The sequence below is a fragment of the Topomyia yanbarensis genome, chromosome 3 (genome assembly GCF_030247195.1).
Source record: "Topomyia yanbarensis strain Yona2022 chromosome 3, ASM3024719v1, whole genome shotgun sequence".
Classification (NCBI taxonomy): Eukaryota; Metazoa; Arthropoda; class Insecta; order Diptera; family Culicidae; genus Topomyia; species Topomyia yanbarensis.
In genome coordinates, this window is record NC_080672.1 from 359,902,781 (window position 1) to 359,925,112 (window position 22,332).

Below are 22,332 nucleotides of genomic sequence, written 5' to 3' on the forward strand. Positions count from 1 at the left end.
AGAATCCAGCAATAATCCATTAAGCCATCCGCACCCTCCCTCCCCCATCAAGCCAATTTAATTCTAATCACTTCCCACTGGGAACGATTTAAAGGGGAACCCGATTGGTTGCCTCAAGAATCGCCTGCGAAGAAAAAAACCGGTCGCAACATTCTCCGCTCCTCGACAAAAGTAGAAAAATACATAAATTTCTTTCTCAATAGGTTCGGTAAATATTGATAAAAATATTTTTGCAGATTATTTGCTCTAGGCTTTCTCGCGCTCATTTTTCAGCCTCCCATCGGATATGGCCTCGAGGGTGGTGCGGCGGCTGTCGAAGGCCCATCGTTCTCTTCGTCGAACCGGAACCAGCAAATGCGAACGGTCGTTATCTGCTGACTGCTGCTGCCGACTGCTGCCGCCGCTAACTGCCGCGTTGTTGAATTGAGTGGTTGCTAGCAGTTGAATTCATCCAACCGTTTGGCCTGGGGTGTAGTACGTGAAATGTTAAGTAAAGCCTTAGTTAGGGTTCGTCGCGGTTGCGGTAATAACCTTAAGCGCGCGGTATGCACCGCACCCGCACCGGAAAATCTGCGGTGCGGTGAGACACTTTTCCCGAAGATGCGGTGCGGGAAAGAGCTTTTACCGCGCGGTTTTACCGGAACCGCACCGCAAAAAAAATTATGAAGTGAAAATTTTGATTATGCTAAATTGATAAACAGACTGCTATAACGAAAGAAAATCTAGCTGTGTCCGAAATATTTTGACGCTATTATTTTTACGACATATTTTTAACTAGTTATTTTATACTTCTAAGTAAAACTTCACAAACTAACCATTTCAAATACATAAAATGCAAGATCCAAATAGAGACAAAATTATTAGATCACTTAAAAACAATAAATTTGCACTCTTAAATCCAATTTAAAAGTGCATCACTTCGCCCGATTTCTGTTGGAAATCGTGGAATTATGTATCGTTTTCGATATCAATTTTCCAACTGTGAATTTTGACTAATTTAAAGGAATTAGAGATGAACTAATTGTGCTGGAACTTAAACACACCCAAAAAAAAAATTATCTTCATTAAACCAAACGAATTTGGAGTAATTGGCAGTAAAGGATATGAATGTATGAAAGCGCCCAAAATAAGGAGGGGTCCAAGTTAGGACGATTATTCTATCATTCGTTCATCAAAATCGTATTTCTACCTTTATTGATTGCTGCGTAAATTCAATGTGAATTTTTCTGCAGTCAATTTTATTGGACTCTTTCTCAAAAAGTGTTCTACATAACTTTTTTCGCGTACTTCCATTCAAATTTACTATAATTTTCTACCAAATTAAGTCCTAATATTTTTCAGTTAAGACTATTTTGTAGCTTTTTTGAAGCTTTTTTTGCCAAATACCACATAGTTTGACTCCCGTTCACTTCAATTGAAGTTTTTGCCATTGGCTCTTTGGGAAAATATTAGAGGAAAATACATTCAATGCTAGAACTTTCGAACTAGCCTTTAGAAAATTACACTTCATGCATTTTTAAAGGGAGCGATCTTAGTTTTTGAATGAGAATACATCTTTTTCTTGTAGAATGCGAAAGTAAGAGTTTTGGGATATTTTGTCCGTAAAACCCCCTATTTTTAAAAATCATTTCTGCTGTATGCAACAAATCATACATTTTTTGTAGTTTTTGTAATGTTCAATAATTCTGTACCGGTTGAGACCGGACTCTTGATTAGATGTAATGTATAGAGCAATTTTTTTGTCAAATTCGTTCTTATTGATGAAATACAATATGTTTATATTTCACTGTATTGGAATATATGTATACAATGGAATGGAATGAATGTGTACAATACAATGTGTATACAATACAGGGCTACTATATAGAAGTACTGGTATTTCGACTTCATTTTTTTGTGAAATTCCTTTAAGAATGAAAGGTGGTTTTTACTACGTAAATGCAAAAATCATCCATATCATTTTCAAATGTCAAAAACATTGAAAATGTGCAAATTTAAAGAAAAAAATATGCAACTTCATTTCTTATTACATTTTTATTCCACTTTTTTGAATTAACTGAAGGGTTGCTAAAATAAAAGTTTTCCTACTACTGTAGTAGAACGTTTTTCAATGTATAATGTTTGCCTTAAAATGAACGGAATTTTATTAATAGAAAATGCAAAAGTTGATTTTTTTCATAAACATTACATTCTGAGGAGTCTCTTAAAATTAAATTTCGTGGGAATAAGAATACAATTTTATAATATATGGTTACACAAATGAACAATTTTTCAACACTATTTTTAAAAATATAAAAATTTGACCGCATTCACCGCATTACCGCGCGGTGGGGTAAGCGGTGCGGTTTTATTATTTTTTTTTTTTGCTGTTGCAGTGCAGACAATCCATTTACCGCCCACATCCACACCGTGACGAACCCTAGCCTTGGTATTACGTTGCGTTCCGGAACTTGATCTACTAATTCGAAAGGCTACAGGATAAATTCAGGCCTCAAACATATTTATGAAGGTTTTTCAAGATCAGCGGCTTACATCGATATCACCCGATAAAGGATAAGAGAGGTGTTCGCGGGTAATTTTCCGAATATTTCTACGCTCCAGGACGAGCAGAGACGTGCTGAAAAATGGGAAGGATATTTTCCACCAAATATTCTCTGTTTAGGTAGGGGCGAATTTATCAGTCAAGTATACGACTTGCATGGGTGTTAGGATTTGATTACGATACCAGAATTGGAGGAATGTTATGGTATTGAGAATGGTCACATGGGAAATGGCACCATGGAGTAATTTATCAACACTGGCAGAAATACCATATACGATTAATTTTAGATTCAAAGTATCCTGCACAGATAGGCCCAACGAGTGGTAGAGAGTCAACCGGGGCAATTGTCCGTATTTTTACCTAAAAGTGAAAGTGAAAAGAAGGAAAATGGGCGAAAATTGCGGTAGTCCTAAAAGAATACTATAAATAGCAATTGTAATTACTTTGTATTCATTCGCCTTGTTGAATTATTATAGCAGTTTAAAGGAGTTTTTTTCCTATAAAAATGCATTGTGACGAGTAAGGTTCGTCGCGGTGCATGTGCGGGTGGTGAATGGATGGTCCACACCGCAATCGCAAAAGAATACAGATTTTACCACACCACTTACCGCATCCGCAGTGCATTTACCGCTCCGCACCTCCCGGTAATGCGGTAAAATTGGCGTATTTTTTAAAATAGTCTGGAAATATTATTCATACATTTTGTATAACCACAGGACCGTGCGCACGGAAGAGGGGGGGGGGTGTTGGGGGTTTGACCCCCCCCCCCCCCAAGTGCGTTTTGAATTACTTTTAAAAATTTATTATCTGCCTGTCCAGGAAAAAAATATACTGCAAACTGTTTGGACACATAAAATGTCATTTGAGTTCGGTCACTCTAGAAACAAGTCAATGAAGAAACCAAGGACGAGACTTTGCGAGGGTGGCTGGAAAGGGATGTATGTCAAGTTGGACGGCTTCTCTGAAGGATCGGTTAACGTTTCGACAAGCTTCGATATTGGCAAAATTAGTGAGTAGACAGTAGATGTCGGACAGCGGGCTAGCAACATCAGTTATGGAGTTGGGGAAAATCGGGATAAAGTAGTCTAGAGAAATTTTACCACCGATGATTATTCCGTTAAAGTGGCAGCGAAATGGATCGCGAAAATGGGCATCGGTATAGGGTGAAATACTGCCGCCAAGAAGTTCTCAGCACCAGCTAGCAGATAAATAGGAACGACTGGCACCAAGAAGGATAAGAAACCCGGCAAAGGTGGTTGTAAACAGATGTAAATTCTTACGGTCGACACCCCCGGATCGGTTCATGTCTCAACAGGTTACTATATTTGCAGCAGACCTGAGCTGGTGAGATATATCGCGAAAGTTTGACAGCAAGTAAGAAAAAGTAGCTATGGATAAAAACATGACGATTAACACAAAACAAAATAAGCAAGAACACAATCTTTATTAAAGCAGTACTTAACGGTTGCCCAGGATGGATGAGGATTACGAGATACAAGAGGTTTAAGTTTAGTCGGATGGCTTAAGGTTGGACAGAGAAAGGGTAAAATTCGCAAACGAAAAAAGCAGTTTTTTTTCCACACCGTATGTCAGATCTTCATAAAAATCAATCAGCAGTACTGTAACAACATTCTATATACGCTGATTGATTTTTATGAAGATCTGACATACGGTGTGGAAAAAAACTGCTTTTTTCGTTTGTGAATTTTGCGCATTCTCTGTCCAACCTTAACAACTACTACATACCAATCCGAATCCAGCACGAGCCGGCAGGCAACGCACAGTGGTCGGAAATGCCAAAAACGTCACTAGAGGCCAAACCATTGAATATATTCATAGGGTATCTTTAGAGGGATTGTTCGTATGAATATTCCCCACAATCTGATAAAAATTAAATTGAGGCATGGCTTACTATGATTGAACTAGAAAAATTAAATTTTTATACTGACGAAGTAGAAAGTTGGTGTCTTCGACAAAGTTGCTCATAATGAAGAAATTTGTTGAACAACTTGAACTTGTAATGTTATAGATTTATAAAGCGTTTTCTAAGGCAAACCCCTTAAATTTAATTTTTATCAGGTTGTGGGGAATATTCTTACGACCAATTCGTCCAAAGATACCTTGTGAATATATTCGATGGTTTGGCCTCTAGTGAATTAAGTTCACGTTTTTGGAATTTCCGACCACTATGCAGCGGTGTCTTTTGATGACTCCTTCTCGATAACAAACATTCACCCAATTTGTTGAGCAGAGTTGTCTGGTTCACAAGACTAGGTCAAGGCCTCTGAAAAAATCTTCAAAGTTTGAGGGTTTCTGTACGTTTCTTTTAAAATAAACGTTAAAAAATCAACCCCCCCCCCCTTGAGAATTTTCTGCGCACGGGCCTTTATAACCATATACAATAAAACTTTGAGTAGTTTAGCGAACTGTTCAGAATGAAAAGTTTATGAAAAAGATAAACTTTTACAATTTTTATTAATAAAATGTCGTACATTGTGAAACAAATACCTTCGAAACAAGGTAATATATTATCATTCCTCTAAATATTAGCATAGCTCAAAACTCCTACGAAACTGTATTTCAACATTATACATACTAAAACATTCTTCCGCAGCAATTAATAGGAAAACTTTTATTTTAGCTATCCTTCAGTTAATCGACAAGATGAAATAAAAGTGTAATAACTTATGAGGTTGCCTTTTTAATTTTCATATTTTCAATGATTTTGACACATGAAAATGAAATGGATGTTTTCCGCATTTACTTAGAATAGAGTGAGGTCAAGTAGGTCAGTGTATTTTTGCACTGATTTTGACAAACAAGCACTCGTTGGAAATGTTATACATCTGGCAGCTTGTTGGCAATATTGATTTTATACTTGGCTAAATATTTTTCAATATAAATCCAATAAGGCGTAGGTAGTTTGTTCGATGTTAAAACAAAATACACACCTAGAAAATTAGTGGTTCAACTTTTATTTGAAAAGTATGAATACTGCAGATCATTTGAAAATTCCAAACACAAAAAAAATTCAAAAAAAGGTGAAATGTCATGAAACCGCGAAAGGAAATGTTGAAAAACATGTTTTTTCAGCAGCTGCGTCTTGTCTTGTACTGACAAATGACCAGTTCGGTGTCCTCGTCGTTGCCAGAGTGTGGAATTGAAGTTGTGCATTCCGGCTAACGTGGTTGCTTAGCTGTGCGACGATCACGTTTGCACTTCGGAGCATTTTTAGCATTGAAAATGCTTTACTCTACTATATGGGGCTGGGGCTAGGTGTAAAACTAAAATCTTATTTCGAAGTGCGTCACTAAAATGTGGCACAATTTTAATCAACTGTATCGCTGTCAATTGTTGATGGACTTGCGTCATTTAAATACTAATAGATTCAGAGAAGTCCAACTTAAAAATTGGTTGCAGCTATAAATTGGTATTTCAACTGTACACTATTGAACAATTCGTATTATCGTAAAAACATTGGGAAAACAGACAATGTTTTCGCTTACGTTTTGTTAACTATTGATAGATTTTCATGGTTCGAACACCAATCGATTCAGAAAATTGCCAGTAAAAATTGTTTTCAAATTTATCTGCGTATTTCATTAGCACACTTTTGAAATATCCTTAAATATCCAAGAAATAGGGAAAACATATACAATTTTCATAAATTTGTGCAAGACTTTCCCTAACACGGACCTCATCTCGACATTCACAAGCGTCCTACACAATTCAACGTTTAATATTAAACGGAATGTTTTTGACCGAATACCTTCATTGTCATGCCTGCTCTACTGGCAGAACCAGTTGGATTATCGCTATTGTTGCTTGTGGGATAGCTGTCATATCTTTCATAAGATCACGAGCTACGGAAGGGGAACGTTTGTCTGTGTGCGCTGAAAGGATTTTGTTCGCAGCTTCAAACGACGATGGCGGAACAGAAGATGGCGAATTGCTGGTTTATGCCGTGCGTATCATCGGTGCAGGTTCCATAGGATTCTCGTAACGTATCCCAAAATATAGTTATTAGCAAACCGTTCTTATTAGGACAACTAGGGTGATGAGCCTATTTTCACCATACTAAGCAAGGTGCCTCACTAATTCGGTAATTTCTTGCCTTACAATCAATGGAATGCGTAAAAATGGACATCAACCGCTTTGCTTCGTTGTTAAGAACCAACATAATAACACAAATGCATTGAAAACAGTAAAATTCTCGTGTTTGAGCACAATGAAAACTCGAATCGAGTGCCCCTACTGTTGCGCTACCATTTGACTCAATGCGTTGAACAAAGATGGCAGACATTGCTCTAACCAACGGCTTCAAATGGGTAAGGTGATAATAGAAACATGGCGCAAATAGGCTCATCACCCTACATAACGGAAAAAGAATTCAATTAGAAAATTCCTTTTATTAACTTGTATTAAGTTTGTGCTTGGTAATTCTGTACTGTTACCAGTGAATCATAATATATGCAAATATTCTTCAAAATAAGGAAATCATATTTTATTTGTCGCACAAAAGGATCCGTCTACACCAAAAAGTTAATAAAAGAGTACGCCTTGTGTTACATAGTGCTCATTTGACATGAGCTGCAAAAGAGGAATGTTCGTCTGTGTGTATGTAGCAGAAACGAATCGCCGGCGTGACATGGTTCGAATTGTTTCAAAGGGTTCTCGTCCCGTATCCCACAACATAGTTATTAGCAAACTATCCTTATTAGGACGAATATATAATGGAAAAAATTTATTTGCGCCTTTATGGGTTAATAATGCTGCATTTTCAATGTAGCTGCGGTCGTTTCTTGTACACAACCCTTTAATTGTTTTGATTCCTTTTGCTTATCTTTTTCAATCGTGTGTTTTCGATTGTCTACTTCAATAACACCTTAAATTATTATATTGTTAACTCACGCGAAAAATCGGGCGTGCTTTCATTGGTGACGAGCACTTTCCTTTCATACGAGCACGTAATGTTTCGAACGGAACCTTGAATTGTTTAGAGGCTGATCGAATACTTGCGCCATCTTGTACAGAGGAAATTGCTTTCTTTATGTCCTCTTCGCTTCATGATGGCGTTTTCGCACGAAATTACATACAAATTCCCTGTCGAAATAATTCAAATTTACATTATAGTAGTGTCCTATAGTATCCCAAAACGGCTGACCAATCATGCCACCACGCGTATGTCTCATGCCGTATTTTTTTTCAAAAATAAAAATATCGAAAAATCGACACAATACTCGTATTCAGCATTTATTTTTACCATAAAAACACCATTTGAAATACGGGGAATTACTTCCTAGATTTATAATGAATTCCATTTCTTCCAAATGTTAAAGATTTTAATAGTCCCGGTGCAAATAAATGGTATCAGTTCTTGAAGCTCAGCATTTATTTTTACATCGACCATATATAATTCTTAATTATAGCGGCCTCACAGAAGCCACGTGCTACAAGTTATTATGCAAAATGATTGTTTTCGCCTGGGTTAATTTGTTGAACGCTATCAGCATTGAATGCTTGACATGGTAAAACGCGATAAAGGCGACTTCAGTCAGCATAACATCCATTTTTACCTTCAGCAATTATTTCACATCACAAGTGCCTTATGCGTCTCACGCGAAATGACTGGAAGTTAATAACCTCCGTATTTGGCTGGAGCACCACTTCTTGCTTCTGCGATTCACTCATCTCGACAGATCACCACAGCAAGAATGAAAGTTACCGTTTCTTTTGTCCATCCGACAAGTCACACAATATGAAAGGAACTGTTATTTTTCACACTCAACATACTGAGTAGGTATCCCGACCGGTGCACCGGTGTGTGTGGTGGTTCGAAATAGCAATTCCTCAACATTCTCTCATTAATTTGGTAAAACCAAACAAGATAAAAAAATGTTAAGAGTCACCGAAAACATGTATGTTTTGTCCAAGGGGTGAGTCGCTTAGCACAATGTGCCATACACACTGTATCACCTACGATAACACGATATGAGATTACGATTCACAGTAATATACGATCATTTCACTCGTTACCACAATGTGTGGCACAATGAGGCACACTTCTGACAACTCAAAAACTATCAACAAAGTGTAGTTGAATAATCATAGCAACCATTGCTTTTGTTTTACTGAACACCATGGCACATCGTGGCACATCGTGGCACATTGCGGCACAAACTACCATGCTGTTTGTTTGTGAGCACAATGCGATTTGTGCTAAGCGACTCACCCCTTGGTTTTATCTTAAATTTATTTCTAAAAAAATTTCTGGGATGGGTTTTTCACCCCAGCCCCCCTCTATGGCTACGTGCCTGCTTGGCTGCGCTAGACGACGATTTGCAAAACACTACGTTTTCCCATCCTTTTACAATGTAGGGGTAGTTCGGACCTCCCTATGGGGCAATCCAGACCGTTTTTTTTACAATGGAATTATGTTTACCAATGAAATATTTAATGGAGACTCGTTGACATGCAAAAAAATTGTGCTAAAAAATAATCTGGGTAATCACAGCTATCGATAGGCGGTCCGAATAGCCCTGTACGCTCATTTCGCTCAAAAGTGGTGAGCGTCTTGAAAATATGTGTTTTCACCCAAATAAAAATTATTCCATGAAATGGGAGCCTCTAGTTTTCAAAAAAAAAACTTACTTGTTATTTTCTCACTTTTATTTGTGACTTTAATCGCGGTTTTACCATTATTGAGACATTCACTGAAACGTACACGCCGCACCAACTGGTTACTAAAAGTCGCTCTAAGGTTGCCAGATAGTTTTTTGGGTACTAGTACTTGTATTTGCTACTTGCTGTAGTAATAAGCCTTCCATTTCGGTTTAAACGCAACAACTTTTTTTAAAACTGCATTTGATTGTTACGTATAGCCCATTAAAGCAATTTTATTAATTATGTAATCGAAAAAGATTTTTTGAATTTAACTGAATGTGATGAATTTGGCACCACTTGCATCTGGTACACTCAACCTGCACAACACAGGGCTGATTTTTGAATCAACTTGTGTTCACATTCAGCCCTTCGTTATGCAATTTGCGACATTATGACAGATGGGCTAAGCGCGATGTTTCAGGAAGCGCAGTCGTTCCTTCCGGTCGGGAAAGGCCACGTGGATTTTTGGGCAAATGCACTAATATAATGATTTTTGTTTTGAGGATGACGAAAAAACGTGTTTTACGTTGCATCTCCATTGTTAAAAAAAACTGCGAGAATGAGATTCATCTGTCAAAACTAGTGTTTCAGAATGACGTTTCCACGAATAAGTACGACTGGCTGAATGTCAAACGATTTTCTGAGAGGGGGCCTGAATTACCTCCACGGTCTTAATAGCCTTAATTTGCACGAAGTTGAACGAACTAATGTTGGGGAGATTATGGAGAGACTTGCCCAAGTGGCAATAAGATGAAGTAGGATACAAAATTTCTGATATTTACTATTCTGTGGTACTTACGGTTAATGTTAATCACGTCACAAAAAGATCTTAAATCTCCCATCTTAAACACCATATCTTTATAGTAATGCATTACTGTTGAATCCCTAACGGTACTGTTTCACTAGTAATGGGCACTGTTTCAACTCTCCTCTGTCGGTCTACTTTCTACTTCTGCCGCAGTCAGACGTACAATCGAACCAAGTTATCAACAGGCCTCTCGATCTAGTGTGCATTGTCTCGAGTACAAAGGAAATATCGGATTATTCTTGTCATCATGAGTAAAGTTGACGAAAAAGCTCTACTCCGACCCAACGCTGCGGTCGTTGACTTTCAATTTTGTTTAAAACGACCGAGTTTTAGTGAAGTGGAATACCTTCTGAAGGTAAAAATGCACCTTAGGCTTGCGGAAGTCTTGTACCTTCAGTATCATCATCTTCGCAATGAAGTGTTAATATCATTCAACACGTTAGCACAAGCCGAGCGTTTCGTTTTGAAGAACAACTTAAAACACGTGGTTGAAAGTGACAACGTTGGAATTAACATTCCCGTATACATTGAGAACGATTATATAGATGTAGGGTTATATGACCTATCACCTCGTACCCCTCCTGAGCCAATTGCAAAATGCATGTCGCAATACGGAGAAGTAGAATCCGTTACACTTGATACTTGGAGAAACTTCTTCCCGGGTACTCCTAACGGCGTTTTTGTAGTGAGGATGCGGGTTGAAAGGCCTATACCCTCCTACTTGGCAATAAAACTCAATACTCACGGAACTACAATTATGCAAACTACGCTATGCACCCATGAGGGGCAAACTCCTACGTACAAGTATTGTAATCAGACAGCTCATCATGGACAACCTTGCGCGGAAGATGCAGAGGAAAATGCATCTCAACCGATTGTCAACTCATCTACGGCAAACCAACCTAAAACAGAGTTTTCAATACCAATGCCTGAACCACAAATGGTGGCCAAATTTGTGGCAGCTGTTCAGAGCATAATGACAACCGCAAAATAATCATCCAGCACCCCAAAAGCAACTGTAAGCAGCATCGGCAACGAATGCAGTAACAATGACGACGGATTTACACTGATCAACAATAAGTGCAAGAAGCAAAGGAGAACATCTGATCCCGGACACCAAGTCAGCTTTGACCGGGACGTGAAAAACAAGCGAGAATTAAATGACCCCCCTGACGCTGTTTGCCAACAGACCTCGCAAAAAAAGGTCTCCGCTCGCAATAAAAAGTTGCGCGCACGAGATCGAATCAATTCTTGTTTGTATTTTTATTTTTACATGTATTGTAAACGTATAAAAGATCCACGGCTCCGTTAAGCTACCGCTATGAGCCGTGTCAAATAAACGAATTAAAAAATAAAAACATATCTTTATAGTACTAGTACACGGAAAAAATCCGTTCATTAATTCATGAAAACAAGATGACGATTTCTTGCACTTAAAGGATTTACGAATACCGTGATCAAGTTCCCGAAGTTATGAATAATAAACCTCGTATTCATGAAACTATTTGTGTTTCCAAAAAACTAGTTCGCGTCGAATATGTACATGGCGTTACATTCAAATGTTTGGTAGGGTTATTGTGGTTGCTCCCTGGACATGTTTAGTTTATGTTGTCATCCTTGTTCACAATTTGAGAATACACAGCCGATAGTTAAACGATTTTTATGATTGCAGGAGCTTTTTCGCGATTTTTCATCAAGTTACAGTGATGTTTTGTTTATGAGTTTGCTACCGGTAGCAAAGTAACGTGATTTGTGTTCATGATTGCAGGATCCTAATCACAATTTTCGTAATTTCTGTTTCGTGGTATTTTAGTAATGAGTAGGGATCACTTTACTGCTCATGATTTCAGGTTACTAGTCACTATTTTTGTGTGAGTAATGTGATTTCGTAAGAGTTTTAGGTTGAGTAATGTGATTGATTTATTCAAGATTTCAGAATCTCATAGTTTCTATTCACGTTATCATGATATTTTAGTCACGAGTAGAGTGATTTATGTTCATGATTTCAGGATCTTAGTCATGATTTTGTATATTTGTGTCACGAATAGTATGATTTATGCTGTTGATTTTTGGATCTTAGTCACGATTTCGTAATTTGTTTGCACGTTATCATATTTTATTCTACAGCTTACTTTCGAATTGGACACGTGGAGTGATGTGACTGATGTTCATGGCATCAGCAGCCTTATTATGATATTCGTAATTTGTTTTCGCTTTATCGCTATCTATTAATTTCTGGTTATTATCGGTTTTTGTACGCGGAGTATCGCGACAATATAGCCAGAAACATGAATGTGTGACTAATAAGCGGGATCTTGATCCATGAACTATATCACGAACACGATTTGCGGTTCTATAATGTGTTTTTGGTGCTCGGTGCAGTTCAGTTTTTCTGTCGAGACATCACACTGAACCAAATCAAATGAATGTCGATGTTCTAGGTCCTAATAGTTTTCTTAAAGCTACTGTACGTGTCACTTGCTAGCAGCTGGATATATGTGACATTTCATGGAATAGCGAATTGAACATAAATGATCCTACGAATACTTCTTTAGATGTTGTGAAATAGTTCACATGGAAATTGCATAACCATGTTGCATGAAAATGGAAATTATTAGGGATATCCTCTAAATACCACAAGCACGCAAGGTAGGTCAAGTACTAGGAGTCATGAACTAGTTCACGTACCCATGGATAATGTTTCATGATTTTGTGAAATTTTTCACGCGCACGAATGGTCAGCCATGACTATTGTACGGAATCATGAGCCACTTCACGAATACATGAATAGTACACCCAGGTTTTTTTACGCGGGGGATACGAACCGTGTAAAAAACACCGTGAAAAAAAACGCGTTAATTGGAAAATCCGCGTAAAAAAGCTGCGTTAATTGGAAAATCTGTGCAAAAAACTGCGTTAATTCGAAAATCCGCATAAAAAACTTTCAACAAAATATAGAAAGAAATTTTGAATATTTTTGGAAGTTTTTTTTGCACGAATTTCGCAATTAACACGGTTTTTGCAAAAATATTATAAGTCCTAAGAAGATTTTCGGAAAGATGGAAGAGACGGGTCTGGACTCCTTATGGCCCACACCTCAACAATATGTGTATTTTCGGAATGGTCTTGAGAAGTAGATGCCGGAATTTGATTTTTGAAGCCATTTTGAAATCCAAGATGGCGACTTCCGTTTTGGCAAAAATCGCTGAAACCCAATCAATATGGGTATTTTCAGAATGGTCTTGACGACTAGGTGCCAGAAATTGAATTTTGACGGCATTTTGAAATCCAAGTTGGCGACTTCCGGTTTAGGGAAATTCCCTATAACCCAATCAATATGGGTATTTTCGCAATGGTCTTGATAAGTAAGTGCTAGAATTTATGTTTGACACCATTTTGAAATCCAAGATGGCGACTCGTCAAGACCCATGTTGATTGTGTTACAGCGATTTTCGCTAAACCAGAAGTAGCCATCTTGTATTTCAAAAACCGCCAAAATTCTTTTAAGTTTTTTGCATTTAACCCTCCGAAAGTCGCGCTTATGGCTCACTGAACGAGCAGCCGCTGGTGCTCTAAGACGATTTCGCTAGATTTTCAGAGCAGCGTACACTCAGTGCACATGCGCGACTGCTGGAAGATTAAAAGGACTTAGAAATTTTTTTCAGAAAAAAGTCTAAGTCTTTTGCATTCAAAACGACTTAGAATATTTTTGAAAATCCGCGTAAAACAAACCTCGTAAAAAACCAGCGCAAAAAAACCGCGTAAAAAAACCTGAGTGTATTTGATTTCGTGAACTATTTCACGAGTACGAATGGTAAATCGTGACTATTATACTAGGAATCATGAATCAGTTCATAAAGTTAATCCCAAAAAGAAAATGCATTAAAAAAATCATAGTTCATTATATACAATCCTTATATATTTTTTACTGGTACTAAGGACCTTGATAATAAGGAAAAAATGACATGTTTTTTGCCATTTGAAATTCTCTTGGTCAAGTCTTCCAGCAGTGGGGAGACTTGACCAGAAAAAACGATCACGGAAAAACTTTTATAACTTAATAAAAAAAGTAAAAGTAAAAAAGTAAATCAAAAATTCTGCAAAAATCATGAATACACACAATACTTTTGCACATTACATTTCAACGAGTTTTAAGGGATTGTTTTATAGATTTACGTAGGTTTAACTGAAAACCTGGTCAAGTCTCCTCATTTTGCTCTATTACATCCTATTTCAGAATCCAACCTTCAAGCATGTAAGACGTGCGGAAACATAGCCAACTGGGTGGTCCCTATTCCAGTACCGATAAGGATTTCACAGGAACCAATCATAAATTGACATTTTATATTACGACATCCAACAGTAACTGGGTTTCACAAACGTTTCCGTAATCTTCAATAGTGGCGGATCCAAGAAGAGGGACCCGGAGCACAGTGGGACGACGAGTGACAAAACCCCAAAAACCAATGTCTTGTAATTCTTTCGTAAATATTTATTTTATTTTTCTCTCAGTTTGAATAAAGGTATCTCAAAATTTTACTATAATCGGATGAAAAATGAATTTTTACCACGTCGTTGAAGCAAGTTATGTCGAGGATTTCTGTTCAATTCAATTCATTAAAATTGTTAGTACCTTAGAATTTCAAATGGCGATATCTCAAGAACTACACAGCCGATTGCAGCAATTTTAATTTCATTGGAAAGGAGAATGAATAAGCTAAACTATAAATGTGGGGTTTTTGTGCAAAACTGATTTGCGTTTGTTCTGCATAAAAAAAACTCAATTGAAAAATTTCATAACATATCAGTAATTTATCTATATACGTCTTCCAATTTTTGAGATGGTCTCCCATGGGTCACTTATCATGAATCCGACTCAAAATTTAGTGTAGTTTCAAAATATATAGGGCTCATCTTGCGCCGAAGTTGGTATATCTATGTTTTTGAAAATACCTATATGGAGACGCCCTGTAGCTCATAAATCTCCTTACAAATTGGTTGCCTAAACAACATTATATTACTGAAAAATTAGTGATTTTAACTAGTTTTGTCAACCATTTCTGCTATCCGACGTGATTGGCTACTATGATTAATGTTCATATTAACCCTTTAAAGACCAACGCATTCAAATGGGTCTACATAAAAGTAGTTGAAAAAATTAAATATGGAATCTCAAAACTGATAGCAGAAATTGATTCAGCGACCCAAAATTAGTTAAAACCACAAGTTTTAGCCACATAGACCATTTTTTATAATTTTATCACAACTTTGTATGAACAGGGGCCACTGTGCGGAGGTTCGGCCCCCTCCCCCGAATCTGAAAATTCTCAACTTGATGAGAAATTTTAAATTAGTTTTAAACTCAAAATCATTTCAAACCAATTTTGACCACCAAATCTGATTACCATTAAATGAGGTTTTTACGTATAACGTATTGTACAATGTTTTTTTGAAAATCAAAATTTCAGTCCCCCCCCGATTTTTTTTCTGAATCCGGCCCTGATCATTTATAATGTCGACTGCAAAGTTCCCTTAAATATTGTGCTGGACTATTTTGGTATAATCCTTTGCAAGTTAATGATCCCAAATTTTTCTCGCATGCATGGTGACTTTATTGCTACTTTGGAAATCAGCTGGCATGGATTTTGGGAAACGCTTTCAGAGTAAATCAATTAATAATCCATGAAGATCTAACATGGAAGTGCTATTAAAATTTTACCTCTTTTGCATAAGGTATCCATTCTGCGAAGGGAGTATAATTATTTAATTTTAATTGACCTATCAAACCTGAGATCGTTAATCGAGCAAGCTCGAAGCTTATTCATGTGACTTTCAAGCTGATTTAGTTGGAGCCGGAATATACATAAACCTTGTATTTCTCCACAGATATCTGTTGTTGTATATTTCTTTACAGAACAATTTGCGTAAACAGCAACCAGTGAGTCATTTTTGTGTAAATCAATTTTACGTATTACAGAAACGGCAATTCGAGAGAAATTCTTAATTGCAATTAACCTATAACGGGATAATTAGCAAGAGATCATTACTCTTTGCAAAACCAATAAATTGGCACGAAATTTTCGTTCAATTTGCTATGCATTTCCAAAGCTTTTCATCATATTTGCTCAGCTCCACATAGCTCTATACATCCGTGAAGCACCAGGCGCTTTATATTACCCATAAATTGGAGTCGAAAGCTTCATCACAAGACAGACGTTCATTCACCCACCTCTTCACCAACAGGCTTCGATTATATTACGTATAAAAGCATGCAATGACTCACCTTCTCGCAGCGTGGTCCTTCGCGCCGTATCGCAGATTATTTACAGCACCACCGAAGTTGGAACCGCGGTGGTCTAAGGAGGGCGCACCACCAGTGGCACCACCCTACTACCCCGCACAGTATTACAGCTTTCCGCGGCGATAGGTGGTGCTCCGGTGCGTCCCGAACAGGATCCGCTTGAACGCCTGCCGGAACTCCGGGCTGAAGATGGTGTAGATGACGGGATTGAGCGTAGAGTTGAAATAGCCCAGCCACAGGAAGAGGGCCGCCACGTAGTCGTTGATGTAGCAGGACTCGCACAGTGGCAGCAGCAGTGCTGTCAGAAAAAATGGCAACCAACAGACGACGAACGCACCGGTGATGATGGCCAGCGTTTTGGCCGCCTTACGTTCCCGCTTCGCTTCCAGTGTTTCCTTTCGTTTGGAAACCTGTGCGTGCGGGTTCGGAGTACTGGCGATATTCTGAGTTGATCCGGTGTGGACGCCCGCGGCTAGCGTCCCCGATAAACTAGGTGAATTTTGAACGGGTGTTAGCAGGGAATTATTGCCAACCGCTCGCAGCGTGCTGGGCTGAGGTGGATGCTGTGACTGCTGCTGCTGGGCCGTCAGCTGATTGACGGTGCTGCTCCCTGAAGACGTATGGCTGTTGCTGTTGTTGTTATTGTGATTGTTATTGTTGGCCTCCAGCGAAGTGGGTAGCTGCCGGTGGGCCACCTCATGGGAAACGGTCGGTATTTGGTTGCCGTTGTTGGCCGTGGGCGGTGTCTATCGAATGGGAAAGTGGGAGGCAGAATAAAAGGCAAGGTTAAGTACGAATGCTGATTTCAGGGGATGGATTGACGGCGGAAGAGTGTTCTGTATTCAAATGGTTTAATAAAATCTCTTTTAGTGTTATGTCTTATAGCTCGACTATTGCCAGCATCATAGTGTCTTAAACCTTTTACGAGGAACGGGATAAGTGCTAATAAAAAGAATACTGCACCCAACGAGCATCATGAAATATACCCCGATCGGGATAGAGATTGAAGTCGGAATTACAATTGGATTTGGATGTAAGAATAATTTAGGAATACTGGATCGAAATGAAAGGATATGTTAAAGAAGCAAAGAGAAACTGAAAGAGAAGAGAACTATGCAGGATTCTTTTTAACTTTACAGTTTTATGATAGAATAATATTCAGTTCAGTATACCTAAGCTGACCAACCGTACGGAATTTGATAGGATTTTTTGAAGTTATTCCGTAAGTTTTTTTTACAGAATTTTCGAGACAATACAAATCAGGGCACATTTTCATCAAGCAACCCTGTCACTATTTACTATACTGAACATATCAGGTTTGGCTGCCAGAAAGCCTCAACAATTGTGATCAGCGACGCTAACTTGAGTTCAAATAGCAACTAGAATAGAAACCAGTTATTTATCACATTTTTTGCCTTATAGACGAATTTCGCGCTAAATCGTATTCAGAGTTGGCAGCACCCTCTAAGATTTTAATGAAACTTTTTGTACGTGAGAACTTTGTCACAAAAGCCACTTTGCATACTTTGTTTTTCCAAAAATGAAAAGGGTCAAACTTTTTTTTACCATTTTTTTTTTAAATGGCTATAGTCTAAAAATGACAAATCCTACAAAAAAATGTTGTAGGAGTGATTTTTACAAAATTAGTGACATTTTTGAATAAAAATTTAAAAAAAAATTCTTCGTCGACTTCTCCCCTGAAAAAAAAATCGTTTTTAAAAATTTAAAGTCGATTTACAAAAAAAACCCTCTTTGATTTGAATTAAATTTTGTTCCAAGATAGGTCATTATGTTCCCAACCTACCGTCAAAATTCAAGTTGGACACTTTTAAGGAAAGTTCATGTCTCGCGGCACAAAAAGGCGAACAGGCAGACTAGCCCCGCCCAAAACATCAAAGTTTGGAAGAGCAGATTCGGCGAAAGGTTCGACATGGATGACAGGCTGATGGAAAATAAATTGTGTTCAAATTCCCCCTTGATTTCTTCTCGAACGCAATTGCTTGCGAACCAGAATTTTAACTGGCTGAAACAAAGGGTTCTTGAAAAAGCGAACCCCATACTTCGCAATTAAGGCCCCTGTTGGAGACTACACCATCAATCTCTACTTCCCCGGCGGGTACATAGTAAAGTTACTTCTTCGTACACGTCCAAGTGGCTCAACTTTGCCCTCACTCAAGTTTGTTATGAATATATACCAAATTCGTTACTGATACTTTCTGCATGTATCAGGCAACTAGCAGTTGGGAAATTGGATTCTGAGATGATTATGACTTTTAACCATAGTTTTCGATAAAAATACACTGAAAAATAAATTCAGTTTGGAGAAGGAAAAGTTTTTTTTAATTGATTTTTTTTTTCCTTAAAAGTGCCCAAATTGAATTTTTGACGGTAGGTAGGGAACATAATTACCTATCTTGGAACAAAATTTAATCCAAATCAAAGATGTTTTTTTGTAAATCGACTTTAAATTTTTAAAATCGATTTTTTTCAGTGTAGAAGTCGATGAAGATTTTTTTCAATATTTTTATTCAAACATTTGACTAATTTTGTGAAAATCACTCCTACAATATTTTTTTTGTAGAATTTGACCCTTTTCAAAAGGCAGGCCAGATCATTTTTGGAAAAACAAAGTATGCAGAGTGGCTTTTTGTGACAAAGTTCTCATGTACAGAAAGTTTCATTAAAATCGGAGAGGGTGCTGCCAACATTTGTTCGAGTTGGCGCGAAATTCGTCTATAGAAAGATTATGCAATCACTCTGATCATCGACAACCTAATTGCGTTCGTCGAATTCGGCAAATGTCTGTGTGTGCGTATGTGTGTTTTTTGACTTGGTAAAGCTTTTACGCCGACCCAAAACACGTTTAGTAGTTCCTACCGATTTCGTCCATAGTGTGCCAGAGTGAGGAACTCTGAACAGAGAAGATAATTCTGAACCCTACTCCTCTAAACTCCACCATTGAGACCGACATTTGCCTGATGCTCCGGATTCTATTTGAAATGACTGCTTCGGGGGGAGGCGTGCTAATGCACTTCGCTTGATTCCAGGTCTAGCTGGTCGTGCTAGATTTCGCTGGTCTCATACCCGCCATATCAGTTCTGCACGGGATGATATTCTACATGCCCTCCTCTCTACGTTGACCAGCTGGATACCGTTGACCAGTTGGATACCGGACCGGTTGGAGGGTGGCTTCCGGTTCACTGGTGCCCCGATGACCCTATACTGGTGGTTTGTTGTGTTCGTTGCTACTCGACGTAGTCCTCGACGGTGGAGCTGACATACCTCGGCGGAAAGTTCCCCGACGAAAGAATATCTACCGCGACCGTTGATGGACGAGTTATTCTTCCTTCGATGAAGTCCGACAGAATGCCGAGGTCAGTCCAGCGATTATGGGTGGAAGATTGCGTCCGGTTTACTGGTACCCTGACGATTTAAGCCGGACTACTCGGAATAGTCCCCGACAGTGGATCTTTCCTACTCCGACGAAGAGTTCCCCGTCAGTGGAAGATCTTCCGAAACCGATGCTACCCAGGCAGATACTGAGGTCGGTACTACGATTCTGGGTGGAGGGTAACTTCCAGTTCACAGGCGCCCAGACGACCATTTTTCGGTGCTACTTTCCGATATTCTCGGGGGCCTAGCCTACTTCCGAGAAGAGCATGACTTCCGGCTCTCAGGTGATCGAATGACCTACCGTCGACGATGCGTGCGCTCAATCTAGTCCCCGGCGGTTGATCAAGCCTACTTTATTTCTCTTCCTCAGACTGACTTGTCAAGTGCCATTGTCGGTCCAGCGATTCCAGTAGGAGTGTAGCTTCTGGTTCATCGGTGCCTCGACGACCCGAGGCCGTGTACTACTACGTTGCTGGTCGTTGCTCCTCTCGGCGACTTCGTTGCAACGTTAACATGATCTGAACGACTGTTTTGTTCTCCGGGTCCCATTTTTCTTTGACCGCGCACATTCTTTGGACAATATTGATCATGGTAACGTCCACACCGACAATGGTTCTCATTTCGTTTCGCTCATGCTCGAATCGCGGATATTCGAAGACCACGTGCTCAGGCGTTTCCTCTGCATCACCGCATGCGATGCAAAACGGTGGCCGAACCTGTTCGGATACTTTTTGAAACAGCCATGATCAGACAAGAACTGCGTCATGTGGAAGTTCACCTCACAGTGCGCTCTGTTCACCCACACCGATAGACATGGAATTAGTCGATGGGTCCATCTACCGTTAACAGCGTTATCCCACTGATGCTGCCACTTGATTAAAGTGTTCGCTCGGGCTCGTTTACGGACTCCTCTCGTGCCTCGATTCTTATAACACTCGCTATCTTCTTCAAGTACAGGGTTTATGGGAATCTTTCCAGCTATCATGTAGGCTGCCTTTAACGAGATAGTTCGGTACGCGCTAGACACCCGCATGGCCATCAACCTGAACGTACTGTTCAGCCGAGATGTGTTTCTCTTCGTCTGCGGTGCCGTCCTGCGTATCTGAGCACCAATGTGGAGACACTCGCCAGTAGTCGCTTTTTACTGCTGCTGATCGCCGAATTTTTGGTCAAGATCCGAGATAATGCCGAGCTAACTTTTACGGCCCTCCAGCATGCGTGGTCAATGTGGCTATTGAAGCTTAGCCGGTCGTCTATCATCACTCCCAGTTGTCTCACTTTCCGCTTTGAGTTGATGATACACTATCCGATCGAAATTCTTGCCTGCTGCACTGCCTTTCGGTTGCTTATCAAAACCATCTCGTTTTTGTGGTGAGCCAACGTCAGCCTCTTTTCGCGCATCCAGTCTTCCACAATATCTATCGCCTGCGTTGCGATTATTTCTACTTCCTCTAGTAATTCATAGATAACCATGAGCACCACGTCGTCCGCAAAACCGAAAATATTCACGCACCTGGGGAGGCTCAGCTTCAGCACTCCGTCGTACATAGCATTCCAAAGAGTTGGGCCGAGTATGGAACCCTGTGGAACGCTCGCTGTTACGGTTACACTTCTTTTTCCGGTGTCAGTTTCGTAGATCAGTTCCCGGTTCTGGAAGTAGTTCCTCAGAATCCTACAGAGGTAGTCGGGAACTCTCAGTCTGTGCAGCGAATCGGCGATTGCGGCCCAACTAGCGCTATTGAATGCGTTTTTGACGCCACTCCACAGTAGCGGTTATCTCTTCTCTTTTGTTTCAGCGTAGCCTCCATAGTTTCCATGACCGTTCGTATGGCATCTACGGTGGATCTATCTTACCGGAAACCGAAATGCATATTGGATATTCCATTCTCTTCCTCTGTATACGTTGTACGCCTGCTAAGGATTACTCTTTCAAGCACTTTGCTGACTGTATCCAACATGCATATCGACCTGTATGCTGAAGGATCTCCAGGAGGCTTGCCCGGCTTCGACAACAGCACTAGCTTTTGTCGCTTCCAGATGTCGGGAAAGTCACCATTGTCGATGCACCTTTGCAACGCGGTACTAAACATATTCGGGTTCGATAGGACTGCTGTTTTCAGAACCACGTTGGGGATACCGTCTGATCCAGGGACTTTCTTTGTTCTCAAGACTTTTGCCATCACCATCAGCTCCTCGTTGGTTACCTGAGCTTCTTCTTCGTAGTCATACTGCGTTCCGAATGGCGTGAGTGGCCAGGCCGTCGTTTCTTGCTGTGGAAATAGTGCTTCTACGATGACTCTCATCCCCTCCGGGCACCTATCCGGTGGTTCTGCGGGTCCTCTTATCTTCGTCATGGCAAATCTATAGGCGTCGCCCCACGGGTTCGAATTGGCATAGCGGGAAAGGTCTTCTAGGTAGGCTTTCATACTGAGCTTGATTTCCTTGTTAAGTGCGGCTATTATCGCCTTATACGCTGGTCTCAGAGCATCTCTTTCCGTGACGTTTCGGACTCTCTGCGTCTTCATCCGGGCTCGGTGGCAGAATGCACGTAGGTTGGCAATCGCCGAATTCCACCAGAAACCTGGGAGGCGACTGTACTTTGGTTTACCTTCACTTGGCATGGTT

At 39.6% G+C, this 22,332-nt stretch overlaps 1 protein-coding gene across 1 annotated transcript in view; it reads right to left on the bottom strand.

Annotated features, from left to right (window-relative positions):
• The window catches only part of LOC131692132 (5-hydroxytryptamine receptor-like), a 589,846-nt gene that overhangs the window by 92,654 nt on the left and 474,860 nt on the right, over positions 1–22,332 (bottom strand). The window contains exon 11 of the mRNA XM_058979004.1: positions 16,297–17,060. Within this exon, the coding sequence (XP_058834987.1) occupies positions 16,419–17,060 (642 nt within the window). The 3' untranslated portion in view covers positions 16,297–16,418. The remainder of the gene's footprint in view (positions 1–16,296; positions 17,061–22,332) is intronic.